Genomic DNA, 25,260 nt, shown 5'->3' with positions numbered 1-25,260 from the left:
CTTAACAAATACCACAATTATTGCTATTATTACAATACAGTGAAAACTGGTTGATACTTTTAAATGGACAGAAAGATTGAGAGAAGAAGCAGGAAAAGTGGCATGCCCCCTCCCCACAACCTTTCCGGCTCATTGTCTGTGCAAGAATTCCGCAATCGGTGTCTAACTATGGAGCACTAGTGTCAGAAAATGATTGTTTAGAAGAAATATTTTCTGGATCAACTCTGTTATAGTGTACTCTCCCAAGCACTTTGTACAGTACTCTGCACCACATGGTAAGCACTCAATAAATATGAATGATTGATTGGATTAATTTTTAGTATTTCCTACACATAGGGGTATAGAAAAAAACAAATTATTAGTGGTGAAACAACTACTAATTTAATATTCAATAGGTTTTCTGGGCAAACCTCATTAATGAAAAGGCCATCTTTCTCTCTGCTGAGGGAAGACTATTCCTGAACTCCAAAAGACACTTTTTATCATGTGAAGGAGCATGGGCGTATATGTTATACATTGCTAGGTTTATAGTTACAAGATAAGAGCACATAATGTCATTATTGTGATTTCTTACAGTGCACCGGTTTAGAATTCTTTAATAAAAATATGCAATAAAGAAAAGGTGAAGAAAAATATAATGAAACTAGCTTTTCCCTATTTCAGGAAAGAGTTGCAATGGCAATCAATTTAATTACTCAGGAAATAAACAGGGTAGACCAGTCATAGTGAATGATTCTCTTTATCTCCGTAAGGAATAATGAAGAAATATTCTACAACTACGCCATTCCTGTATTTACAGTTGCCAAGGTTTGAATAATTAGTATATACATATTAACAAGAATGAGGCATAAAATTCAATACGAATGCAAAAAATTAAAGATATACAGCCAATTCATTTTGCAAAGAAAATAAATGCATTATACCCCCCCCAAAAAATAACTGATCACTGAACGTCCCAGATTTCACAGAGTAGTGGAGTAAATTTATGATCATTCACTCTCCATGACATCAGCATCTCTGCATGATGATGGTTAAATGTCCTTAACTCAGTGAGACGACCCAGGAGGCAGGCAAAATGTTGAGGATTTCCAGGCTGGTGAATCTTGCACAACTTCTGTAGAACTTCAAGCAGTGGTTCCTGAAGCCTTTCTACAGATTCCCTATCTTTTAGGTACTGACGATCTATTGTGTGATTTAAAATAAGTGAGAGAAAAAATAAGCATCCATTCTGGCAAATATTAAACCCAGGGCCCCCCTCCCTTTCCTTTCTCCTCCCTCCTCTCATGCCTGCTTCCCTCTGCCCCTTTTTCTTCCTTGGCCCTTTGTAGGGTAGAAGCAGTAGACGGATCATGGAGGGTCTCACAAGAGAACACCCCCAGTGGCTTATAGAGTAGTTGGGGGATTGAGTCTAAGGTAGGACTGAAAGATGAGGCACAGGGGTGGATCACAAGGTCACAAGCTCTCCGTGGGCAGGGATCTCGCTTTCTAACTCTACTGTATTTTCCAAAGCACTCAGTACAGAGCTCTAAGCAGAATAAGCGCTCACTCAATCAATCGATGGAAAATTCTGCTGTCAGCATGGAACCGCTACCCTTTGACAGTTCCCCAACTTAGTGTGTGAGCTCGATGAGCAGTATTTGGGAGTTGTGGAGTCAAGCAAGAGGTAAGCAAGACCTTTAGATTCAGGCTCATTAGCAACTTCGAGATAAGGGATCATGGCCAGTGGTTCTCTGCTTTAAATTAAGTTTTTGCTCCCTGATTTTAAACATAAATTCAACTTAATGATGTTTGAATGATTTTCAATGAAATGCTGAGCATCCGAAAGGCCAATCATAAACATTTCCTTATTTTTTATTCTATTTCCCCCAAGATGATTAAGCGATGAGGTTTCATTTAGAGAGTACCTGGAGATAAGATTACAATTGCTGTGAGCAAAGCATATTCTTCTTGGGTCATTTTCAACTCTCCAATACTCTTATAAAAACTAAACATAGGAGTAATGTATTCATCGGATATACCTATGGGAGAGAAAACAATTTGTCTAATCGCATAACATAGCAAAGACTGCAAAGCTTTGAAAGCCTATAGCAACATCGGCACAAAAAACTAAATATGTGATTTCAAAGCACTTGAACCCGGCATTGATAAACTCTAATCCTAACATTTTTAAGGTACTCTTCCTGATCTGTGTAATTAAATAATCCCTTTCCTTAATGTCCTAATTGATTCTACAGAAGCTAATTCATGGTCAGCTCGGTGCGTAAATTTTTTCAAGAAAAATTAAATTCTTTAATCGGTACTAATAGACATTTAGATTCAAAAATGTGATGATGTAAAATTATGCATTAAAGAACACAAGAAGGGTTATAAATTGAAAATGGTCCTAAATGAAATCAATCCAAAATCTTTTCTAACATTAAAAGTGCAAAAATAACATAGTCATGACAAGTTTTTTTCTATTTTATATCTTTTTTCTGTCCTTTGCAGGAGAATAGCTTCACTTTTGATTATGCTACTGTACGATTACAAGCATTTTGCCACAAGAGGGAGCTATATTATAATGTAACAACAATGAAAAGATCAAAAAAACCCAGATGTGTTTACTAAAAACCAAAGATCATTATTGTCATTTCAGTTGTCTGACCAATAATGATAATAAAAACTCCATTTTGACAATAACCAGAACAAAAATACTGGCTGTGTTTGCCCAGAATAAACCTCCTAATTGAAAATATTTAACAATTATGTATTACATCAGAGCAAAATGATATCCACCAGATATAAAAATTAGTCTTGACAAGTTGATAAGTAAAACGAAGATGAAATTATATTCTTGGCTTATGTCTTATAAAAGGTCGTTGATGTCTTTCATTCAATAAAATGATACTATTTGTTGAATTATAATTTTTTAGCTACTATAAAATTAATTTCCAGACTTGTAAGAATGAAGAAGCCTTCAGTTTTATTTTAAGAGTTAACTGTGAAAAAGGTCTGAAGAATTAAGATATTTTAGAAACATAGAAATGAAACCAACATCACCCTTGGATGATTAAGCATTACTTTATTAGTGAGTTTGCTTACTATTTCCTCCCATAAAGTTAATTAACTTCCACTGTCATGTGTAAAAAACTGCCTTTTTCCACCAAGCTCAGAATTTGATGCCTATAATGATATTAATTACATATGCATAATGACATGAACATAATCTACCAATTGCATTAAGATTTCTAACCTCACTTTACTATGTTTAGCCTATCAAGGGCCACATTTAACATAAATATGCCTATGTATGCACACACATACATATATATTCCTAACAGAATAGCTATCTCTGAATACAACTAAATTAAAATGTTATTTTACTTTAAAGCATTTACTTTGGTTGTGTAGATTGGAGTATGCCCAAACAAATAAAAACTTTAAGGGTCTATTTATATTTTAAAACTTGGAACAATATAATGATTTAGCCAAAAACATCTAGAAATCTTGGTCTAATATTTCAAATCTGTGGCCATAAAAGTGGGTCCTTGATATCATTTAAAATTTAAATACTGTCATTAAAGCCTTGATAATCATAGCAATAAAGAATAAGAACTCATTTGAGAATTAGATAGACCAGTTCTACACTTTCATACTATCCAGATAATTTAACCAAAATGTACACAGTGGCTCAACTTTCAGTATTTCAGGTAAAAATATTTTTGAAGCTGAATTAGCAAATGATATATTTTTCATTTTAATTTACCTTTTTAGACATAAAGTTATAAAGGTACTGGTAAATTGCCAGTAAAAAGAGTTTGTCAGCTATATTTAGAAATACAATAAGAAGTTATAAATGAAATTACGAACACATTAGAATTGTGTGGAAACAGTCCAACCCATTTGCAGTTTGGCATCTAGGTCTGAGCATCAATTAACATGCATAAATAGTGCAATCTTCATTCAGTGAAGCTCAGAAGACAGTATCTTTGTATCTATAATTGGGTTTTAATAATGGCAAACTTATGAAAGGATAGGAAATTTGAGGAAGTAGAAAGAAATGTATTGTGGAAAAGGTTCTGAAGGCACAGAGAAAAACTGCTTTGAGATATGACATGATTCTGGAAATAAATGTATAATAAAAATGTGTACTACATTAGCATATGAATTACAATTCTCCTGAAAGACCATTGCCACCAGATAGCGGGCTTTTTTTTTTTTTTGAGCAGAAGCATTTTAAAATTCTAACCAGAGGAACAAAACCCAAAAATATTAATAAATGAGAACAAACAGATGACTAAACAGTTGTGGGAAATATGACTTCTCACATTTTTGAGCTGTCACAGAAACTATATATGAAATCAGAGGGTCTGATTTTTAGACACTTATATAGTGTCGGTTGACTGCGCTGATTTGTACATTTCGTACTCATGGTCTTGTCCTAAGAAAAGTCTAAATCTTTCTGACTCCCCTGATTTAGTAGATGTGTTGCTCATTTTTTCCATGCTGCCTATTCACCTTCTCAATCCAAGTGTTCTACGTAATGTCTGATATTTTATTTTTTGGGTTAAAGTTTCATTTTATTTTGGGATTTGTCTTTTTCTTTTTCCCTCCAGAGTTTTCCCCTTCAAAATTTTGCCTCCATTTGCTATTTCCAGAGGGACTGTGGGAGAAGTGTTGGCGCTGAGCAGCTCAGGTCCTTCTACCATTAACTGAAATCCTTACCACTTTTGCGAATCCTTTCTTCCAAGAGGTCGACGTGTCCAGCAGGAAGTTTCTTGTTGAAAATCTCAGCAGAACGGAGAAACATTGCTTCTACTGCAGAACCCTTCAACAAAGCAATTTGATCTTCATGGTCTAGAGTTTGAAATCCTGGAGCCAACCACATCAAATAATTAATATTCCTCCAAAGTATCAGGAGAACAACAGCAACACTATCATCAACAACTAACCATCCTGACTATATTCATTCAAGGACCTGAAATATTTTTGGCCAGTGGACCAAATTATGCAATCAGTGCAACGGCAGTTTCCTCAGTATCGCTCAGTATAATCGTATAATCAATCATTTCTTGATTCAAGACAGAACATGTGACATGGAGTTTCTTCTCGGTTCTCTTCCATAAACTAACTGGTTAATATCCTTCCAGTTCTCCCTTTCCCCAGCCCTCTCATCACCCCTAACCCCAGTTTTCATATTGGGTTATCTTGTTTTGGAGAAGGAGATAGTGTCTTCAACTCGATTAGCATATAACAAATTAAATTCCTCCTTCAGAGTTAATAAAGAAATGAGTGCATGTGAACGTTTCCGTGATGTGTGAATACTTTCTCTCCAAATTTTATGAATTTCATGCAAGTCTATGTCCATCAAAACTGGCTTTAATAAAATACCATAAGGGAAAAATGAGAGGTGGATTACTGCAATATTTCTAACACAGATTCCATGTTAGAAAGTTGCTTACTAGCTTGAAATACTGCCCTCAACACATGCAAATGCATTATAAAACCACAAAAGCACTAACAACTGCTGAAATTTAGAAAATGTAAAGCCTCCCGAACCCCAAGTATGCCTCAAGAATGCATGAATCAACGTGGTCTAATGAAAAGCAGGGGCCTGGGAGACAGAGGACCTGAGTTCTAATCCCGGACCTGCCCCTTGTCTGTTGTGTGACCTTGGGCAAGTCACTTAACTTCCCTGTGCCTCAGGTACCTAATCTATAAAATGGGGATTAAAGCTGTGAGTTCTATGTGGGGCCCTGTCCACATTGGACAGGGACAGTGTCCAACCTGATTACCTTGTATCCACTTCAATGCTTAAAACAGTGTTTGACACATAGTAAACGCTTAACAAATACCATTATTATTATTATTTTCACTATTAATAATAAGAAGAATAAGAATTTATAGTTAAACCTGAATAGGTGTTCTTTTTGTTTTCAAACATGAGATCAGACTCTCAGGCACCTTGGCTTCTCATAGACAATCTAAAATCATTTCCCACTTCTCCAGAAAAATAACACTCACTATTACAAGGTCGTTCTTACAAATAATATAGGTTGATAATCACGTGAGGAGCATACCTGGCAATTTTTTTGTGAATTCCACAAGAATCTGGACGTGACTGGTAGCCATTTCTGTTAAGATGAGAAAATTGTCTTCGGCACTAAATTCTTCCTTTAGCTAAATTTTTAAAATGAAGAAAACAATTACCGAATAGATGTGGAAAATATGTGCCAAAGCAAAACCATGAGGAAAACCATGGGAAGCAGAGCAGGGTTGCCTGGTGGAGAGAACAGGAGCCTGTAAATCAGACGACTTAGGTCTAATCTAGCTCATTGACTTATCTGTTGTGTGACCTTGGGTAAATCACTTAATTTCTCTGTGCATCATCTGTAAAATGGGGATTAAGACTGTGAGCCTCACATGGGACATGGACTGTGTCCAACCTGATTAGACTGTATCTACCCCAGTGCTTAGTATAGTGCAGTATATAATAAGCACTTCTTTTAACAAATACCATTAAAAAATGCATTCATTCATTCAATAGTATTTATTGAGTGCTTACTATGTGCAGAGCACTGTACTAAGCGCTTGGAATGTACAAATCGGTAACAGAGACAGTCCCTGCCCTTTGACGGGCTTACAGTCTAATCGGGGGAGACGGACAGACAAGAACAATAGTAATAAATAGAATCAAGGGGATGAACATCTCATTAAAACAATAGCAAATAAATAGAATCAAGGCGATGTACAGCTCATTAACAAAATAAATAGGGTAATGAAAATATATACAGTTGAGCAGACGAGTACAGTGCTGAGGGGATGGGAAGGGAGAGGGGGAGGAGTAGAGGGAGATGGGGGAAAAGAGGGTTTAGCTGCGGAGAGGTGAAGGGAGGTGGTAGAGGGAGTAGAGGGAGAAGAGGAGCTTAGTCTGGGAAGGCCTCTTGGAGGAGGTGAGCTGTAAGTAGGGTTTTGAAGAGGGGAAGAGAATGAGTTTGGCGGAGGTGAGGAGTTAGGGTGTTTCAGGACTGCGGGAGGACGTGGCCCAGGGGTCGACGGCGGGATAGGCGAGAACCGGGGACGGTGAGGAGGTGGGCGGCAGAGGAGCGGAGCATGCGGGGCGGGCAGTAGAAAGAGAAAATGAAAAAATGAGAAAAAATGAAAAAAGAGAGCATGAACTGATGTCCCAAACCTATACTCCAAAATTTCAATTAGGTATGTCCATAAAGCTTGACGGTAGTAGGCATTTGACATTTTACTGCATAATGGATAAATGTGGCTCTGATTTCTTATTTAATTTTGATTCCCAGTTGAAATCTATTATATTGGAATATTCCTAGCCACATCCAATTTGTGGAAGCTAGTGAAGGCTGGTAACTTACATATTTTGAAGCACCATACTTACAATTTTGTTGGCTATTTCCTGAGGCATCCTCTGTTTGCTGTATGAATCCATGATATAAAGCAAAAGATTCTGTTGATCTGGGGTAAGTTCTATTTTCTCCTATACTGGCCAGAAAAAAATTATAACCAGAAGGTTCAGTTTTTGTAGTTATCAAGTAAAAATAGAGGAATAATTTATTCTGAACAAGAGTTAGTAGGTAGTGAAACTACAGTAGAAATTCTAAAGGAATAAATGCTTCGACTTTCCACTTCACTTTGCGCATGCAGATTCAATCTGATTGTCATTATTAGTGAAGGAAGCATTTCTAAATAAATTCATTATATCGTGTGACCTTGGGCAAGTCACTTAACTTCTAGGAGCCTCTATTTCTTCAACTGTAAAATGGGGATTCAATACATGCTCTCTCCCTCTCCACTAAGACTGTGAACCCCATAAGAGACAAGGATTGTGTCCAACCTATCTGGTATCTAACCCAATACTTTAGAACAGTACTTGACACACAGTTAGAGCTTAACAAATACAACAATAATAATAATAACAATAATAATGACCTGAAAATTCAAGAGACAACATTATTTACCTGAAACCACACCTTTCATTATTTTTCCCATTTCTATTCAATTGAAGTACCATCAAGAGTATAGGAAATCTACCAGATAGGTACAGTTCAAATCTAAAAGCCTCACCCCATAATGTTTACATAGAGAGAATTTTCACTGCAGAATCTCTTCTAGAGAGGACTTTAAATATCACCTGAAACCACTGAATTTCCCTTACCAGATGGATGAATTGAAAATGAATCTAGAATTGGTAGGGCTTCTTGGGGGAAAGCTTTCCAAATAGAATTTCTTGTCTGTCCGTCTCCCCGATTAGACTGTAAGCCTGTCAAACGGCAGGGACTGTCTCTATCTGTTGCCAAGTTGTTCATTCCAAGCGCTTAGTACAGTGCTCTGCACATAGTAAGCGCTCAATAAATACTATTGAATGAATGAATAGAACAGTGGTTGATAAGTGTTCAGTTTCAATTTCTCCCCTGCTTCTCTCCTTGGCTTGGCACCAAGTGTCAGGATTTCAGGAGGCTATTTCAGAAAGGGGTCTTGGGGTCCCTGGCCAAGAGCTGGAGATGATAGCACTGCCAACTGCTATTGCATGCCTCTCTGGGCTTCCCGCCATCATTGGGAAGGGACAGTTCCCAGGGCCCACGGCTAGTTCATGGGCTCTAGTTCATGGTCCTCAACAGACTGCTTCTAAACTCACTCTCTTCCCCTCTTCAAAGCCCTACTGAGAGCTTACCTCCTCCAAGAGGCCTTCCCAGACTGAGCTTCCCCTTTTCCCTCTGCTCCCCCTCCCTTCCCCCCCTCAGCTAAGTCCCCTTTCCCTCTTCTCCTCCCTCTCTCCCTTCCCACTGTGCTCATTTGTCTGTATTTTTATTACCCTCTTAATTTTGTTAATGAGGTGTCCATCCCCTTGCTTCTCTTTATCGTGATGATGTTGTTTTGTTTTTGTCCGTCTGTCTCCCCCAATTAGACTGTAAGCCCGTCATTTGGCAGGGATGGTCTCTATCTGTTGCCAAATTGTCCATTCCAAGCGCTTAGTACAGTGCTCTGCACATAGTAAGCGGTCAATAAATACTATTGAATGAATTAATGGGTGGACAGGGAACACCAGGAACATTATTTGGTAGGGTTAATAATTAGGTAGGGTTAATATTAAGGTTACAAGAAGCAGCACGGTCCGGTGGCAAAACCAGGGGATCTTGGGAGTCAGAGGATGTGAATTCTAATCCCGTTCCGCCACTGGTCTACTGTGTGCCCTTGGGCAAGTCACAACTTCTCCGTGCCTCACTTACCTCAGCAGTAAAATGAGGATTAAGACCGTGAGCCCCATGTGGGACATTGGCTGTGTCCAATCTGATTAGCTTGTATCTACCCCAGCACTTAGTTCAATGCCTGGCACATAGTAAGTGCTTAACAAATACTATTATTATTATCATTATCATTATTATTAATCAAACCATATCAAGAAATAATTCATATTCACACCCACCCATAAAGTCATAATTTAATTTGATTACCCTGAATGACTTAGTTGTAGATGTCACTTGTTTCAGGTCAGACCCCTCACTATCTTCATTGGCTGACTGATCAGAGGGCTGTTTCACATTTTTTCTCAGGCGTTTAGACTTGCATTGTATTTCTGTTAATAAACCTGAAATATTAAAAAGATGTATTTACAGGATTTAACAGTGACAGAAGATTAATAATCTACGGCAGAATCCCCTATTAAGCCTTTGAAGGGCCCAATTAAATAAACAAATGTCGCTATACACATGTATTGCACCTCCAGTGCAAATAAGGAAAATTTGAGAATTGAGAAGCAGTGCGGCCTCATGGATTGAGCACGGGACTGGGAGCAGAAGGACTTGGGTTCTAATTCTGGCTCCACCATTTGTCTGCTGTGTGATCTTGGGCAAGTCACTTAACTTCTCTGTGCCTCAGTTACCTCACCTGTAAAATGGAGATTAAGACTGTGACCCCCATGTGGGACAGGGACTGTGTCCAATCTGTTTTGCCTGTATCTACCCTAACGCTTAGTACAGCACCTGGCAAATAGTGAGTGCTTAGCAAATACTATTAAAAAAAGGAAAATGGAACCAATCACTCAAAAGTTCCTTTCAACTTTAAATGTATATGGTGTGGCCTATGTTTTCCTCATATTCATAAAGATGTCTTCTTAAACTGAAAAATGGAAAACCTAACTTGATCTTTTCAATCTTTTGATAATATGCAGGAATATAAAAAGGTTGAAGATGTGGGATGAGAAGAAGTCACAGAGACTTCTAGTCCACGGACATCTTTTATCTTTCTAAAATCTCCAACAGCAAGTCCAAAGTAGGTCCATGGATGCAGCCCAGGTGAATGTTAATTTCATTATGAATACCAATGAGCTCCATGCAGAGGGACAACAGTGGTAGAAAAAAGTGAGGAGGTGTGGTCAATTTTGAGGGGTTTATTTTATATGTTTGTTTCTCTCTGGGTTAAGGTTGGGTATTTCTATGAAGGATTGCTGTAGCTTGAGAAGATGAAGCTTAAAAAACTGAAAACAAGGTACCAAGCAAGATAAAAACTGAAGACGGTCACTAAAAGGCTCCCATTCCTCAACATGAAAGTTAAAGAGCAAAGAGCCACACAGTTCTGAATCCAAGAAGTAGGGAAATGTCAAATAAACCCAAGCAAAGCTTTGATGTTTGCAGTCATGAGTGTTCATGCTTTAAAGCAATAATTATTTTAAAGTGGGGCAGGTTATTTGGGTTAATTAATAATGACTGGTTTTGCTTTGAGTCATCCTTTCTCCATCTGGCTAACAAATCCTCAAGATTAACTTTTAAATTCAAGTGTTTCATTCTTATAATTGGGATTTTTTTGCAGCAGCACGAACGGAATCAGCTAATCATACTTGTAAGTACATTTTTCTACAATCCTTTTCCCACATCCACCAAAATCCTGCTATACTCCATCAGCTCATAAAATAATGCTGAACATAAACTGTTCTCCTGGTGATGATGAAAATATAGCAAATTGCAGAAAAAGAAATCTGTTAAAAACAAATCACTATGAGCAATGTGTCATAAGCATTCAATTTTCAAGAAATATTTAAAATATTGAGTTTATTGAAAAGGTATAAAAGTAAATATGAACATAGGACATTATTTTGCATAGAAATCTTAGATATTACAAGAGGATAATACTAAAGTCAGTGTTCCAAGCTACATAAAACAATACTAAAATGCTGTTTATTTTCACCTCACTCCATAATTTCTTCCTCTGGAAAAAATCCTGTTGCTTTCTGTGCTGTCTATTATTGAGAACAAAAGCAACAACTTTCTAATGTCATCATCTACAAGTGAAATCTAGTAAATATTTTATGTCCTTCTGTAACTTTATATTTAAGTAGTTCAGAAATAGAGTGAAGCCATCGCAATTTATTCAACTCTTCCTCCTTTTCATTCTTCAGTAACACTTTTCTTTGTTTCCAGAACTAATTTCAGACTAATTCTTGCCTCTGTATCTTACTGCACATAAATGATTTTGGTCTACTGTTGAACCAGTTCAGATTTATATAATGAACATTACATCCTGAAATGCATTTGGTAGCTTGTAAAGGTCCTTCACTGCTCCTTTTAGAACACATTTATGTTTAAATTATGAGCAGTATAAGATCCCCAGTAACCAAGTCAGTGTTTCCACTGCAAGATCAGATTCAAATAGCACCTATTGTTGTCTTTTGTCTCATATATACAAGATAAGAAAATGATCAGTCTCTCTAAAAGTTTCATATGTCCTGAGATGGTATTATTTACACTGTCCTATTGCTTTTCCTTGTGCTCATTCATTCTTATAAAATCACCGAGCCTATCCTTGCTTCCCTTGAATTTTTGGACAATAAAACTGAGATCACTTTCTTCCAAGGCTTTTATTTCACTCCACATTGAACTCTGGGAATGTTATCATCTGCTGGGTGGAATTTGTTGGTATATTTACATACCATGCAAGAAGATGGCATATCTCAGAATCTCTGGGCTCTGTTAAATTTACTAAATGAAACATTAATTATATTATACTTGTATGCATTCCAAATATTGATAGAGATTATTGTTTCTCACAAAGCCAACAGTTAATTCAGCATCTCTATCTGATGAAAGGATAAAATTATATTAAAAACTAGGAGTAGATTAATTTCCTGTGCAAACCTATGCAAGCATCAAAACTACACTAAAAATGTGTTGAGTTCTCAACAAGATAAATGAATTAAAAGTTCCATTTAGACAGTCCAGAAGACTTTCATATTTTACAGAGCCCTTTATATTAAAACTTCCTATCTACATTTTCCTTTTCCAGAATGAGTCTTTGTTTTTGTTAATTAAATCAGACAGGGCTTCAAGTTTGCAGCTATCATAACTTCTTCCAGTCTAACAGCTTTGACTTTGTTCGGGTTGATTGAAATCTTCACTTTTAATTACATAACAACTATGAGTCCTGTCATTACACACTTCCAAAATCCACACAACCTTTCAGTCCAAATTACAGCAGAGGAGTAAACTACTCCTTTAAAGGAAAGTCAGACCATGAGTAAATTTCGGCTTTATGCCCCAAAAGAACTCCTGTCCTTTGCAATACCTCACATGCACCTAGGTGTTCTTGCTTTCCTGGAAGGAATTGGCTTTTTCAGTGACTTTCATTGCAATTTGATTCCTTGGTGAAAAATACCTGTATACATACATTCGGCCAACATCCCCATCTGTTTGCATTTCCGGAACCGACACTCTTGACACTTTCTCCTCATGTACATGTCCATCTCACAGTTCCCTCCATTTTTGCACTTGTACACAGCATTTTTCGTTATACTTCTTCTGAAGAATCCTGTGAAAGTAACACTAAAACAAGTAAAAAGGTTCTTAGCCACTTCAACTGGAAAAAAAAAAAGCCATCGAGATAGAAAATATTCCACAAGTTTACAGTATTACATTAACCCTCAGAGTGCACCCGAACAGCCTTTTCTGAACTGGGGAGATCACTGCAAGTTTCCATATTGTCTTGTCAAAAACCTACAATCCCTATTTTTACAGCTTAGGGGGGAAATAGGATTTTAGGCTCGTTTAAGCCAGAGAAAGTTTTATGTGGTTTAAACTCCAGGAGCCCTCAGACTCTAGAGCTAATCCAGAGATTCCAGGAATTTAGCATAATCCGCAGGGTTCTGCTTCTGGGTTGGTTCTCTCTGGGTGGTGATTCAGCCCGGTGGAGCCAGGAATTATTTTAAGATTTTCTCCAAGCAGGGCAGGCCTGCCCCAAAAAGCAGCATGGCCTAGTGGATAGACAACAGGCCTGGGAGTCAGCAGGACCTGGGTTCTAGTCCCAGCACCACCCCTTGTCTACTGGGTGACCTTGGGCAAGTCGCTTAACTTCTCTGGGCCTCAGCTACTTCATCTGTAAAATGGGGTTTAAGACTGTGAGCCTCATGTGGGACAGGGACAGCAGAATATTGAAATATATTAGGTGGGCTCTTGGAAACAAGGCTGGTTTACCGTGGAAATGCTGTCTCCTCTTCCATACTTTGTAAAACCCCCTCTAGACTAGGAGCATTTTAGGGGCAGGGAAGGTGTCTGCCAACTCATTTTGTATGGCATTATGATTTCCTAAATTTACTGCACACAATAAGAGTTCAATACCATAAATTGACTGATTGATTGGCTATCAGCTCCTCCTGTTTCCTGTCAGGTATGTCAGGATTTCTGGAAGGATTAGAGTTGGGATTGGAGATCCATGACTTGGCTCATTTTATTTGCCTAGACCAATAATAATAATTGTTAAGTGCTTGCTTTGTGCCAAGCACTGTGCTAGGTGCTGGAGTAGAAAATCAGATCAGACACTGTACCTGTGCTAAGAGGGAGAAAGAACAGACATTTCATCTCCATATTACCATTAGACTTAACAGGAGGCAACAGAAGGCTTTTCAGAGATGGTAATAGAACGCAGTTCTTCTGACTAGCACTCCTGTGATTTTCCACTAGACCATTTTGCTTCTAATGATGTTAGCTAATGCATTCATAAGGAATGATTTTGAAGGGACTGATTCCAGGGAAAATTCACATTTTTTTCCCCAACACACGTAGCCATCACTCTTCTATATTACCCATCTTAAGCATGCTCACAATAAATAAATAATATGAAGGAGTCTGCGGTTTTTCAGAGAATTTTGTTGCCTCCTTACTTCCCAGCTGAAAAATATGCTTCCTTCTGTACAACTCTGTGGTTTGCATCAAAGGCAGAAATTTGAGGCTAATAGGAGGAAGTCAATCAATCACTCAGTTAACCTATAGTATTTATTGAGAGCATATTGAGGTGATTAAAGAGGGCAGTGGTTTTCCAACTTGTTTAATGCATACCCTCTCTTCCGTGTGTTTCATCCATTTATCAAAAAAGAAGGAAATAGGGTAAGGTGATCATGCTGTTGATCTCCTCCCTTAATCATGAAATGATGAACTTAGAAGATGGAAGAGGAGATGAGGGCACAAAGGTAATGGTAGGAAAAGATATCAACAGTTTCAGGTTTGAGGAAGAAGATTGTGTAAAGGAGACATGCTGCCGTAAGCCAACAACTATTTCCAGACTACTTGACCTCCTCCTGACTCCACAATAGCCACCCTCCCTGGAGAGTTCCAAGTCCAACTGAGAAACACTACACTAAATCCATCACACTAGATCCATCTTGGCCAGTTTCACCTTCCGCCCACATTCTTTCCCATTTGCTAAGAGCTGTCACTGAACTCCCTCATCTGAAAACAATAGGTTGTAATCTGGCATTGGCTGGGTTCGGTTAAAGCAAAGCTTTAACAATCTTTCTAGGCTGAGGCGTTATGTGGCAGTAAAATCTATCTTTATGCTTCACCGGTCCACCCTTTTCTATTCTCTTGGCCCCAAAAGAAACCAACAACTACATCTATTCATTTCTCCCTTTTTAGGAGGTCCCCTCCTAATAGACTCAGGCTTGCCAAGTTTTATGAATAGGGTCAACAGTGAGTGTCATTGATGTTTGAAGTTACCTCACTATGATAGCCTCTTTGTCATGACCTGAAGTGAGTAGAATCACTGCCCTCGATATTCTACATTGAATTTTGAGGTGCTATCATTTTTTCCAAAGTGGAAAGTGGAAGAACTGCTTAGGAAACAGTATGTCAAGTATCCCGTCACCAGCCAAGTGGCAGAGTTGCCGGAGGGATGGCTAAACCATAAATGTTCTGTATCAATCTGTGTCAGTGTATACTGATGTCAGTTCTCCCGAGATAGGCTTGGAAGAAGAGGAACAAGAGCCCCGCACACAATTACAGACTTTCACTGCTGACATAAAACTTAATGTTGCCCGCTCCCCACCATGGAGCTGTTAGTGCCCACAGAGGATATGTGAGAAGAAGAAAAAATAGGGTGCCCACGCAGCTGTTGCAAGGTGAATTGAGACAGACAAATAGAACACACAAGCATAAAAGGAAGAATAAATGATTTAAAGGTACAGTAAACACCCTCCTAAACAATGTGATGAAACAGTGTTCTGTTTGGAGACCACCATAGCAAACGGACCAGTGTGAAATATGGGGTGAAAACGCAGTCACTTATTTTTTGGAAAGAGCACGGGCTTTGGAGTCAGAAGTCGTGAGTTCGAATCCCAGGTCTGCCACTTGTCAGCTGTGTGACTGTGGGCAAGTCACTTAACTTCTCTGTGCCTCAGTTACCTCATCTGCAAAATGGGGATTAAGACTGTGAGCCCCACGTGGGACAACCTGATTCCCCTATGTCTACCCCAGCGCTTAGAACAGTGCTCTGCACATAGTAAGCGCTTAACAAATACCAACATTATTATTATTATTTTTAATGACAGCAAATAAAAATGCCATAATGCCATTTGTGCCATATCTGTCAATTCAGATTATCTGTCAGCTCACAAGACTCAGACATCAGTCTATGAGAATCTTCTCAACAAGACTCAAATCACTACAGTTATTGATACTGAAAGGCAGATAATGAAGATCCAGTTATGAAATGTGCTTTTTAAGCAAGGAATTGAGAAGTTAATGTTTAATAGATGACAAATTTCTCTCTCTCTTTTTCAAGAGTCCCAAGAAAACTGAGTGATAATTTGGCTCATTCTTTTCCTTATGTGAGCTGAGTCAGAAACTATAATTCAAATTTTTATATTTGAACTAAACATTTCTCTCTGAGGTAGCAATGTTATACTACCCCTATGACACTTAATAATTTAAATGTGTTCCTTATTTGACACCAGTCTACACACCTGCAAATGCACACACACACATATTGTTTGTTTATATATTATTTTTCTTTGTAATTCATTTCAATAGGGATCAAATGAAAGAATCTAATTTGAAAGTGATTGGAAATAAAATTTTCTGAAAGAAGCAGGCTTCCATACCTTCCATGATTTCCAGGTTCTGAATATCTGAGAAAAATTCTGCTATCGCAAATTTTATATCTAACTTCTTTAGCACTGCATCATGATTAGCTATAGGCGGGACTTAATACCAAATAACGAAAGAGTATCCGAAAAAATGAGGTGTTGATATGAAGCCAGTTTACCGACAGCTGCCACAATAGCCATTTAATTACAGCCTCACTGCCGGTGGGAGTGGGGAGGGGAAGCACTTAGGGGAATGAATGGCTAAACCAACATACTAATCAGTTGCTATACAGTGTGCTAAAATGTGGGAATGGTGGAGGAGGAGATGAGGAGATTAAAGAGGAAAGGACCACCAACGAGGACTGAGAAAACCTGAAAAATTTCAAATGGTTTAGAGCAGCTATTCTGGTGTGAGGCAATTAGGAGTGAAACATCAATTAGTCAATCAGTCAGTGGTATTTGTTGAGCACTTATTATGTACAGAGCACTGGACTAAGCATTAAAAGCCCCTTTCTCAGAATTATTTTTTCATTTTGCTGCTGAAGCTCCTTCAGCCCAAAGTTGGCAAAATGATCTTGAAAGTGACCTGACATTTTGAAACCAAAGGGGATTACTTCCATGAGAAAATATATCAAAAAATCCCAGGTTGGTTTTGTATTCATCTCCGTGAAGTGCAATGACTGCATAAAAAGTCAGAATAAGTAATTACGCAGTAGTGTAAATTTAAAAAATAACGCCTGAAAGAGGTAGGTAGAAAGTACAAGGGAATGGATGTCCAATCCTGTCTGCCCCTTTAAAAGACCGGGGTAACTTTATAAATACATATAATAGAAATCTACATGATCAGGTACTCTAGAAGTAGCTAAACTCTTTTTTTTATCACCAGCATGCAATTCAACAAATGATCTCATCTAATATATTAACTGTCATCTTAGTTGAGGTCATTCTCCCCTGGAGGATAAGATGTACTCCTAATTTATTACTGCACTAGGAGGAAAGAGAATAAAATACTTTAAAGACATAAGCAATCATGCCCATGAATCAATTCAATTAAAATTTCAATACCGAGAGAAATAAAAGCCTTGATGTGCCATTAGAGATTCTGAATTGGACAGTCCTCAAAGTTTAAATAGGGGAGCCAAAAGAAAGGCCACTTTCCTGTGACCATCAGTTACTCAAGGGTCAGGACTATAAGCTAACATGGCCCAGCACTTAATTCTGTACTTGCAGGCAGGCAATCCTGAAGAAATGCTTTTTCACAATAACATGATAATCCTCTGCATAATTTAACAGGGCAAGTTTGAATACGACCTTTAGAGTAGCCACTAGAGTAGAGTATCCCATTGCCAAAATTTGGATAAATTCATGGTCGAGAAATCCCGAATCGGTTATAAAGTTAGAGGTGTTAGATATTGAAGTGGAATGAGAGTTCAACGGTAACCATGAGGATGGCGGTTACATACTTTTCTTTGAATCACTTTTTTGTTGAAAATCGTCAGTCAGGATTTTGATTTGGTCCCATCATCTGACCCAACATGGATGTAAAAATCGAAGGGGCATCAAAGTTGCTCACTTTGTTTATGTATTGCTTGTTTAAATAAAAAAAAGCTCTCCCAATGATTTTTGAGGAGCAACATTGGCCTAGTAGAAAGACCAAAGGCCTGGGGATCAAAGGACCTGGGTTCTAAACCCAGCTCTGCCAGTTGCCTGCTCTGTGACTTTGGGGAAGTCACTTAATATCTCTGTGCCTCAGTTTCCTCGACTATAAAATGAGTATTCAATAATTACCTGTTCTCCTTCCTACTTTGACTGTGAGGCCCATGGAGGACAGGAACTGCATCTGACCTGATTAACTTGTATCTGCCCAAATGCTTAGAAAAGTGCTTGATACATAGATGCACTTAACAAATACCATAATAATGTTAATTATTATTATTGTAGTCCCTTCTAAAATTGAAATGGGCATGACTGACACTGACCTATGTTGAAATTCAGACTGTTTGTTAACTTTCATTCAGCTCTAGATAGGGTTTTTTTTGTTGTTGTTGTTTAGGTTTGAAATTTGAATCACCATTCATACAGATGTCAGCACAGTTCCCTATGCTGTCTGAAGAGAACAAAGATCTTGATTTAATCTAATGTCAAATAAATGGCAGTTATTGTTGGCTCTGTATTATTTTGCTTGAATTTGCTATTTATTATGGTTTAAATCTAAGAAATTCCTCATCTGAGTGCCAAAGCTGTGAATACATGCAATCTAGAAAAAAAATGTTTTTAGATATTTATTAATGTGTCCCTTGGAAAAGTATTAATTTGGAAGAAGTATTTAGAAACTATTTCTATAAGAAAAAGCACACATATTGATATTTGGGATCTGAAATATAACACAATTTACATTAGCAAGTGTTTTATCAACAATTACAATAAGGTTTCTAATTTGTTCCATTTTTTTTTCTTTTAATATATTTCTCTTTTTCTTTCAACAGCTTATTTTTCCAAGATGTCTTTGTAATATTTGAAATGCAGGTAACCTTCACTAATACACTTTCATTGTTACACTTTCTCTAATTTAAAAATTTGAGGCCAAGAAATGTGTTTTCAGATGTCGGCATCATTTTTAAATACAATGGAAAGTGCAGAAAAGGGGGGAAAAATTCCTCACATATGTGTGGCAGGGCTGTTATTAGATCTATACTGATGAAGAAAACTCAAAATACACCACAGTTGGTGTGGAAATAATAATAATGTTGGTATTTGTTAAGCGCTTACTATGTGTAGGGCACTGTTCTAAGCGCTGGGGTAGGTACAGGGTAATCAGGTTGTCCCACGTGAGGCTCACAGTTAATCCCCATTTTACAGATGAGGTAAATGAGGCACAGAGAAGTTAAGTGACTTGTCCACACTCACACAGCTGACATGTGGCAGAGCTGGGATTCGAACCCAAGACCTCTGACTCCCAAGCCCGGGCTCTTTCCACTTAGCCACGCTGCTTCTCTACTTTTGAGACAGTATTTAGGCTGAACGAGAACTGACCTAAAAGACAATAAAATCATTTTTGAATACAGGTCTTCATGACCTCCTTGTGAAGTCTGTGATGAAGAGTGCTGTGGACATCGTGGGTGTTCCATAAATATTTGTGGAAAAGAAGGAAGAAAAAGGAGAAGGGGGAGAAAGGAGCATGAGGAAGAGGAAGAGGGCTGTTAATGATGATTTAACACCTGTGCTGAAACTTTAGGTAACTTCCTACAACTCTGCCTCCACCTTACCTCAAGTGTTCCCTCCCAGTGTGAGTTACAAGTGATGGAATTTGTGCAAATTGGGTGGCGTGCCTTTGTCCTAGTTCTTCTGCCAAAGGTGACAAAAAGATGTTCTCCCTTGAGAATGTTTCCTCTTGCCCTTATCACTTTAATTCCTCTCTCTTGTTTTAGGCCCACTAGATTAATTGTACTCCTTGGCAGAATCTGCTTGTAGTAAAGTTTAAACCCCTGTGGAGGCAGAACTGTAGTCAACAGGCTAAATTAAGATTAGGGGTCTAATATTAGCAGCTCACTGACTGCCTCAGTTACCTCATCTGTAAAATGGAGATCGAGACTGTTGAGCCCCATGTGGGACAAGGACTGTGTCCAACCTGATTTGCCTGTATCCACCCCACCACTTAATACAAAGCCTGGCAGTAAGCGCTTAACACATACAATAATAATAACAATGTAGTCTATCTTCTCTTTTGCTTTATATTCAAATTAAGCTTTTGTTTCAGACTTCTGTGGTGCTTTGATAATAACTGGGACAACCATGGTTTTTCCTTGGTTCTTCCACCTTTTAATTTAACAGATTTAAATAATGCAGAACCTAAAAATGGTCTTCCCTCACTATATAGTGCTGCTCTATCATTTTTCTACTTGTGAACTGAATTCATTCAAGATTTCACATGAAATAGCATCCCTACACGTTATAAACATAACACTTTTAAAGCCAGAAATCTCTGTTGAAAAGTATATGAATTTTTAAAATAACATTGCATAATTATTATAATTATAATATGTAGTCATGGTTACTTTAACAATGTTTGTTGAACATTATAAACATTTCTCATGATAGGTTTGATTTGGTTACCCATTATTTCAATTGATTCTAACATCTATTGTCTTGTAAATACATTATTCAGTTATATTCTCTCAGACACACTTTTTTAAATTTATGACTAGTTGAATTATCCACAGTGCTTTTGGCAAGGAACCTTAGGGACAGTTTTCTAAGGAATCCTAGCAGTAGGTTCAGCTATAAATTTTCAACTCTTCCATTGTGTCCTATGCTTATTAATTTTGCGGAGTCTATCCTTTAAATCTTTTTCACATTTTATTATTTTTCTTTTATGTTTGAGAGCCTGTATTCTGTTTTTTCCAGTTTATTAAGAGATTCTCAAAGTTGATTTGCTCAAAAGTGGCTTTTGTTGTAAAAGCGTAGGGTATGCTTTTGTAAAAATCACCTCCATCTTACCCCAATAAATTAACTTGGAAGAATTTGGGGCTTTGAAGAATGACTAAAACAAATTTCTAGTGGACTATAAAGCCTACTGGTATCTGCTGTCTTTATTCACAGCCCCAGATGGATTGTAGAGTTGTAAAGTTACTATTGGATGGGGCATATTAATCAGTTGAGCACATTTATTGAACTTTTACTGTGCCTAGAGCACAGCATTAAATGTTGGAAGGGTTCAGTATAACAGATTTGAAGACGTATTCCCTGCCCACAAGAAACTTGCAATCTAGTGCTCCATGAATGTGCTGTGAATGTGAAACTCTTTCAATCAACTCATTACTAAGTAATAGAGAAAAAAGTACTTGGTTCCTAATCACCTCCCCCAACCCACCTACACATGCACACACACACACCGCTACTGGTAATAATACAATCATGCCCATGTGTGTGAGTGAAGCAGAAATGACCAGTGGGTGACCAAAACTCTCAACGTCAAGCATCAGCAGTTTAAATGTTGCTGGTAGAGCCAACACATGCTTATTAAAGCAGTCCCCTTCCATTACGATCTTTACACATTTTTAAGTCAATCCTCGGCATCATTCACCCAGCTGTGCAAAGTGACATTGAAGTAAAGAGGAATCTGTACATGTTTTCAGACTTCTTTTCCTCTTCATCCAACTAACTCAGTTAACCTTTTGGGTTTTTGATACCAAACTTTATAGGAGAAGTCAATCCAAGCACCAGCATAGCCTAGTGGAAAAAGCTGGGTTTTAATCTCAGCCCTGCGCTCATCTGCTGGTTGACCTTGGTTGACCAGAGACATCACAACTTCTCTGTGCCTCAGTTTTCTCAACTGTAAAATGAAGATTCAAAACCTGTTCTCTCTCCTACTTTGCCAGTAAGACCCATGTGGGACAGGGACTGTATCCAACCTGATTAGAATAGCTTGGCAAATAGTAAGTGCTTAATAAGTACCATAATTTAAAAAAAACTCATTCACTTTTATAATTAGTGCCTTAGTCAAATATATTACTTACATTAATCTTTAAGATGATATACAGTACCTGAAATGGAATGATCTAGAAACCCAACATGACACATTTTAGAAAAAAGTGACTACATGGAAACATAGAAACATTTTAGAAAAAAGTGACTACGTAGAAACATGTTTCCAGGAGTAATGCATGATATGAGTTCTATGAAGTAGACTACTGAGAGCTTGTATTTCTGTCTTAGTCCAAAAAACAAGTCATTAGAATTGAGGATGGGAAATATGAAATTGTAACTTCAAACTCTCTTGGGGAAAAAAAACACAACTCAAGTGTTTGAATATAGATATGCTTGTATAAATGCTTCATATATTTGTATTTTTAAACTGCTTTCTTGACAGTTAAAATAAAATTGTATAAAGAATGCAATATCCACTACAACTTGATTGTGTTAATTTACTAATGAGAATTCAAAGATAAATTTATTCTATTTGCATTTATTTTAGTGTTCACTGCTTCTTTTAAGGGCAATCATTTGTGTCAGTGAAGAATCTGATCATGACTCAAACAGGTTTTGTTTTAACGTACCTAAAACAGAGACTGAGATCACCCATACTATTTGATGTAACCATGCAGAAGGTTTCAGTGATGTGTTAGCAAGCAGGTTTTCTAATCTTGCCATGTCTAATCCAAATTTCCAACAAGAATGATCTTACCTTTACAACCCTCACAAGTCAACGCATTATAATGATATCCAGAGGCTTTGTCTCCACAAACAACACAAAGCTCTTCTCCTTTTACTCTCCCTGCAGATGCCCCCATTCGGGACTTTTTGGTTACAGGCATATCCATAAACTCAGTCTCCCTTGTGCAGATATTATCAGAGGGTATTCGCCTGAGTTCATACATTCCAGGAGAATACCATTCTTCAGGCTGCTGGGGGTAGAAACCCAAGTTGGAATAATAAGACGGTGCCACTATTTGTTGTTGAACTTGAGGGAACTGTAAATTGCTGTATTGTAAATAATGCATTCCATCTGCATTTTGTCCAAGTGGATCTGTTTGCTCTGTGATTACACCTGAAACAGAAACAGTAAATACGTTAACATGAATTCATTGTATAAATGAGTCCTTCATTTTTTATATCTATTCAACTGCCAGGTAATACAAAACACATAATTAAAAAAAAAAACTTTTCATTTCTGAAAAGTCTCCAGCTGGGGCTGTACCAACAACCAAAACATTTGAATTTGTGTAAATTGGAAGAAAAAGAGGTTAGAAAACCAGCTCTTCCCAATATTTTTTCTGACATTCAGGGTAAATCAAGGACATATGTCAGTGGTCACTTGTTTGGTGATATATTTAGTACTTATATCCACAACTAGGCCTTCATTGTTCTTTTGAATCAGTCAGTATTTATTGAGTGCTTACTGTGTGCAGAGCCCTAAACTAGGTATTTGGGAGAGTACAGTAGCGGTGAAAGGCATGATTTTGATACTATACTGATGCTATAAGCCTTGACTAAAACATTTTTTTTTCCACAACACCAGTTCAAACATTATTTGAGGCTCTAACTCATCCAAGAACCCATTTTATCCACTGTCTTCCCTTGCAGGAAATGTGTCTGTTAGTTGTTGTATTATACTTTCCCAAGTGCTTAGTATAGTGCTTTGCACACAGTAAGTGCTCTATAAATACGATTGAATGAATGGTAACAATCCATTTTCCCTACCTTTCTACGCATTACTCATAAACAGAATTTCCCAGCATTTCCTCACTGCACAGAGAAAAGGGACCATAATATCACCTCAGTTTACCAAAATGTAATCTTTCCAGTTATTTTGGAGTCCAGTTAATATTTATTTGGATACTGAATAATGCAAAACATTGCTAAGTATTAAAGGAACTCCTTCTGAATTAGAATCCAGGAAGGAAGTGACTTTAGCTTATGTATAAACTGTTCTAAGGAATTTTTTTAACACAACACAAACATATCATGTCTACAGATGCATACTGACCATCAAAATATAGTTTATCATTTAAAAGCTCATATGATATTGCATCTGTAGCTGCCTTCATTTTCACATAAAAATATGTCCTTTCAATCAAACTGTAGGTGATGAATCCTTCCATTCTCTGTCACCAATGAGAATATAGTAGGGAAAAAGAGATACTTTGTTAAATGACTGGATTTCACAGATCCAAATATATCCATTAGGTTTCAGTTAAAGTGATCAGGAGATTGGACTGTTTACCACTTTAGTCTATTGGACAGAAAGCTCTGATACTTCAAGGCTTAAAAGCTAATAGTAAACAAGGGAGCAAGGTATCCTAGTGGAAAGAGCATGGGTCTAGGAGTCCCATGATCTGGATTCTAATCCTGGCTCCACTATTTGTCGTTTGTGTGACCTTGGGGAAATCACCTAACTTCTCTATGCCTTCGCTGCCTTAACTGTAAAATGGGGATTTACAAACCCTATAAGGTCCAGAAACATAGTATAGTGCCTGGCACGTAGTAGGTGCTTAACAAATCCATTTAAAAAAAAAAAACTGTCCATAAGTCTTGGAAGGATCATAACCAATTGATTCAGGGAGTAGCTTAGAAAATAGGCAGTCACCTACCTTTAGCTGTCTTCATACTAATCATTTCCATGCCAAGTCCAGAGGAATTTGGGCTGATTTCAGAACTCTCTGGTATTAGGTTTTCTAGATCCTGCAGCTGCATTAGCATTCTTCAGCTTTATTCATAGTAATTGAAAACTGGAACTTACTCCGTGTCCTTCCTCTGAGGCTAGGTAAGGAGTGACACAGGCCAGAGGTTATGCAGCTTACTGATTAACTTCATTACAGGGCAGAAAATTTGTCAATGTTTATATGAAATTGTCATGGTGCCAAATGGTAAAGAATGCTCTATACCGTTCTTTAGGACTTCCTTCTCCCAGGCAATTGCTAGAAATAAAATTTCTGTTCGACTGTTCTGGTATATTGAGATTTTTGTAAATGTGGATAATTACTATCTGTTTGGGCAAGTCATTTGTCTGGCATAATTTTCTAAAGGGTTATGGCTTTATTATAATCTTAAATCAGTGTTTAAGCCTTGTGTTTTGAGCTAACAATAAATAAATATATAAGCTCTTTCTGTCACATGAGCAATTCTTTTTGCCGCTGCATTTCATATTCATAGGAACTCGGTCAAGCTTTGGAAATAGCCATTCATTTAGCTGCCAAGCAAAGAGAAAAAAACCCGATGTCATTGACTATTTTCTTTGTGTAACCCAACAGGGAGAGGACCTAGTAAAATATGTGTGAGTTGCAAAATTTCCAATAAAACTATTTAAAACTATTGCCCCAATCTGTTTAGCATTTCAATCAATCAATTTATCGAACCTCTCCTGAGTGCAAAATCCTTCACTTAAGTGCTTGGGAAAGAACAGTAGAAAC

At 37.6% G+C, this 25,260-nt stretch overlaps 1 protein-coding gene across 2 annotated transcripts; it reads right to left on the bottom strand.

Annotated features, from left to right (window-relative positions):
• Positions 1–580: 580 nt before the first annotated feature.
• On the bottom strand, positions 581–24,609 carry NR1H4 (nuclear receptor subfamily 1 group H member 4). Of its 2 annotated transcripts, none has more exons than XM_001506529.5 (9): positions 24,442–24,609; positions 22,536–22,898; positions 12,652–12,804; positions 9,459–9,592; positions 7,385–7,483; positions 6,060–6,159; positions 4,705–4,851; positions 1,905–2,018; positions 581–1,182 (listed from the first exon to the last, which is right to left on the bottom strand). In XM_001506529.5, the coding sequence occupies exons 1-9, from the start codon at positions 24,548–24,550 to the stop codon at positions 944–946; spliced, it is 1,458 nt and encodes a 485-aa protein (XP_001506579.3). In that variant the 5' UTR covers positions 24,551–24,609; the 3' UTR covers positions 581–943. The 2 variants fall into 2 exon arrangements, with proteins under 2 accessions (XP_001506579.3, XP_007668200.1); XM_007670010.3 differs by having other exon boundaries at positions 12,664–12,804.
• Between the last annotated feature and the right edge of the window lie 651 nt (positions 24,610–25,260).

Source organism: Ornithorhynchus anatinus, chromosome 14 (genome assembly GCF_004115215.2).
Source record: "Ornithorhynchus anatinus isolate Pmale09 chromosome 14, mOrnAna1.pri.v4, whole genome shotgun sequence".
NCBI lineage: Eukaryota > Metazoa > Chordata > Mammalia > Monotremata > Ornithorhynchidae > Ornithorhynchus > Ornithorhynchus anatinus.
Note: the sequence above shows the minus strand (reverse complement) of the source record. Positions and strands in the feature narration are given on the sequence as shown.

Coding starts and splice junctions, on each gene's coding strand:
- NR1H4 (XM_001506529.5), bottom strand. CDS start 24,550: ATGCTAATGCAGCTGCAGGATCTAGAAAACCTAATACCAGAGAGTTCT. Junction 9,593..12,651: donor GGCCGAATGTATGTATACAG/GTATTTTTCACC, acceptor TTAATATTTCAG/GTTTATTAACAGAAATACAA. Junction 7,484..9,458: donor CTACAACTAAGTCATTCAGG/GTAATCAAATTA, acceptor TGGCCAGTATAG/GAGAAAATAGAACTTACCCC.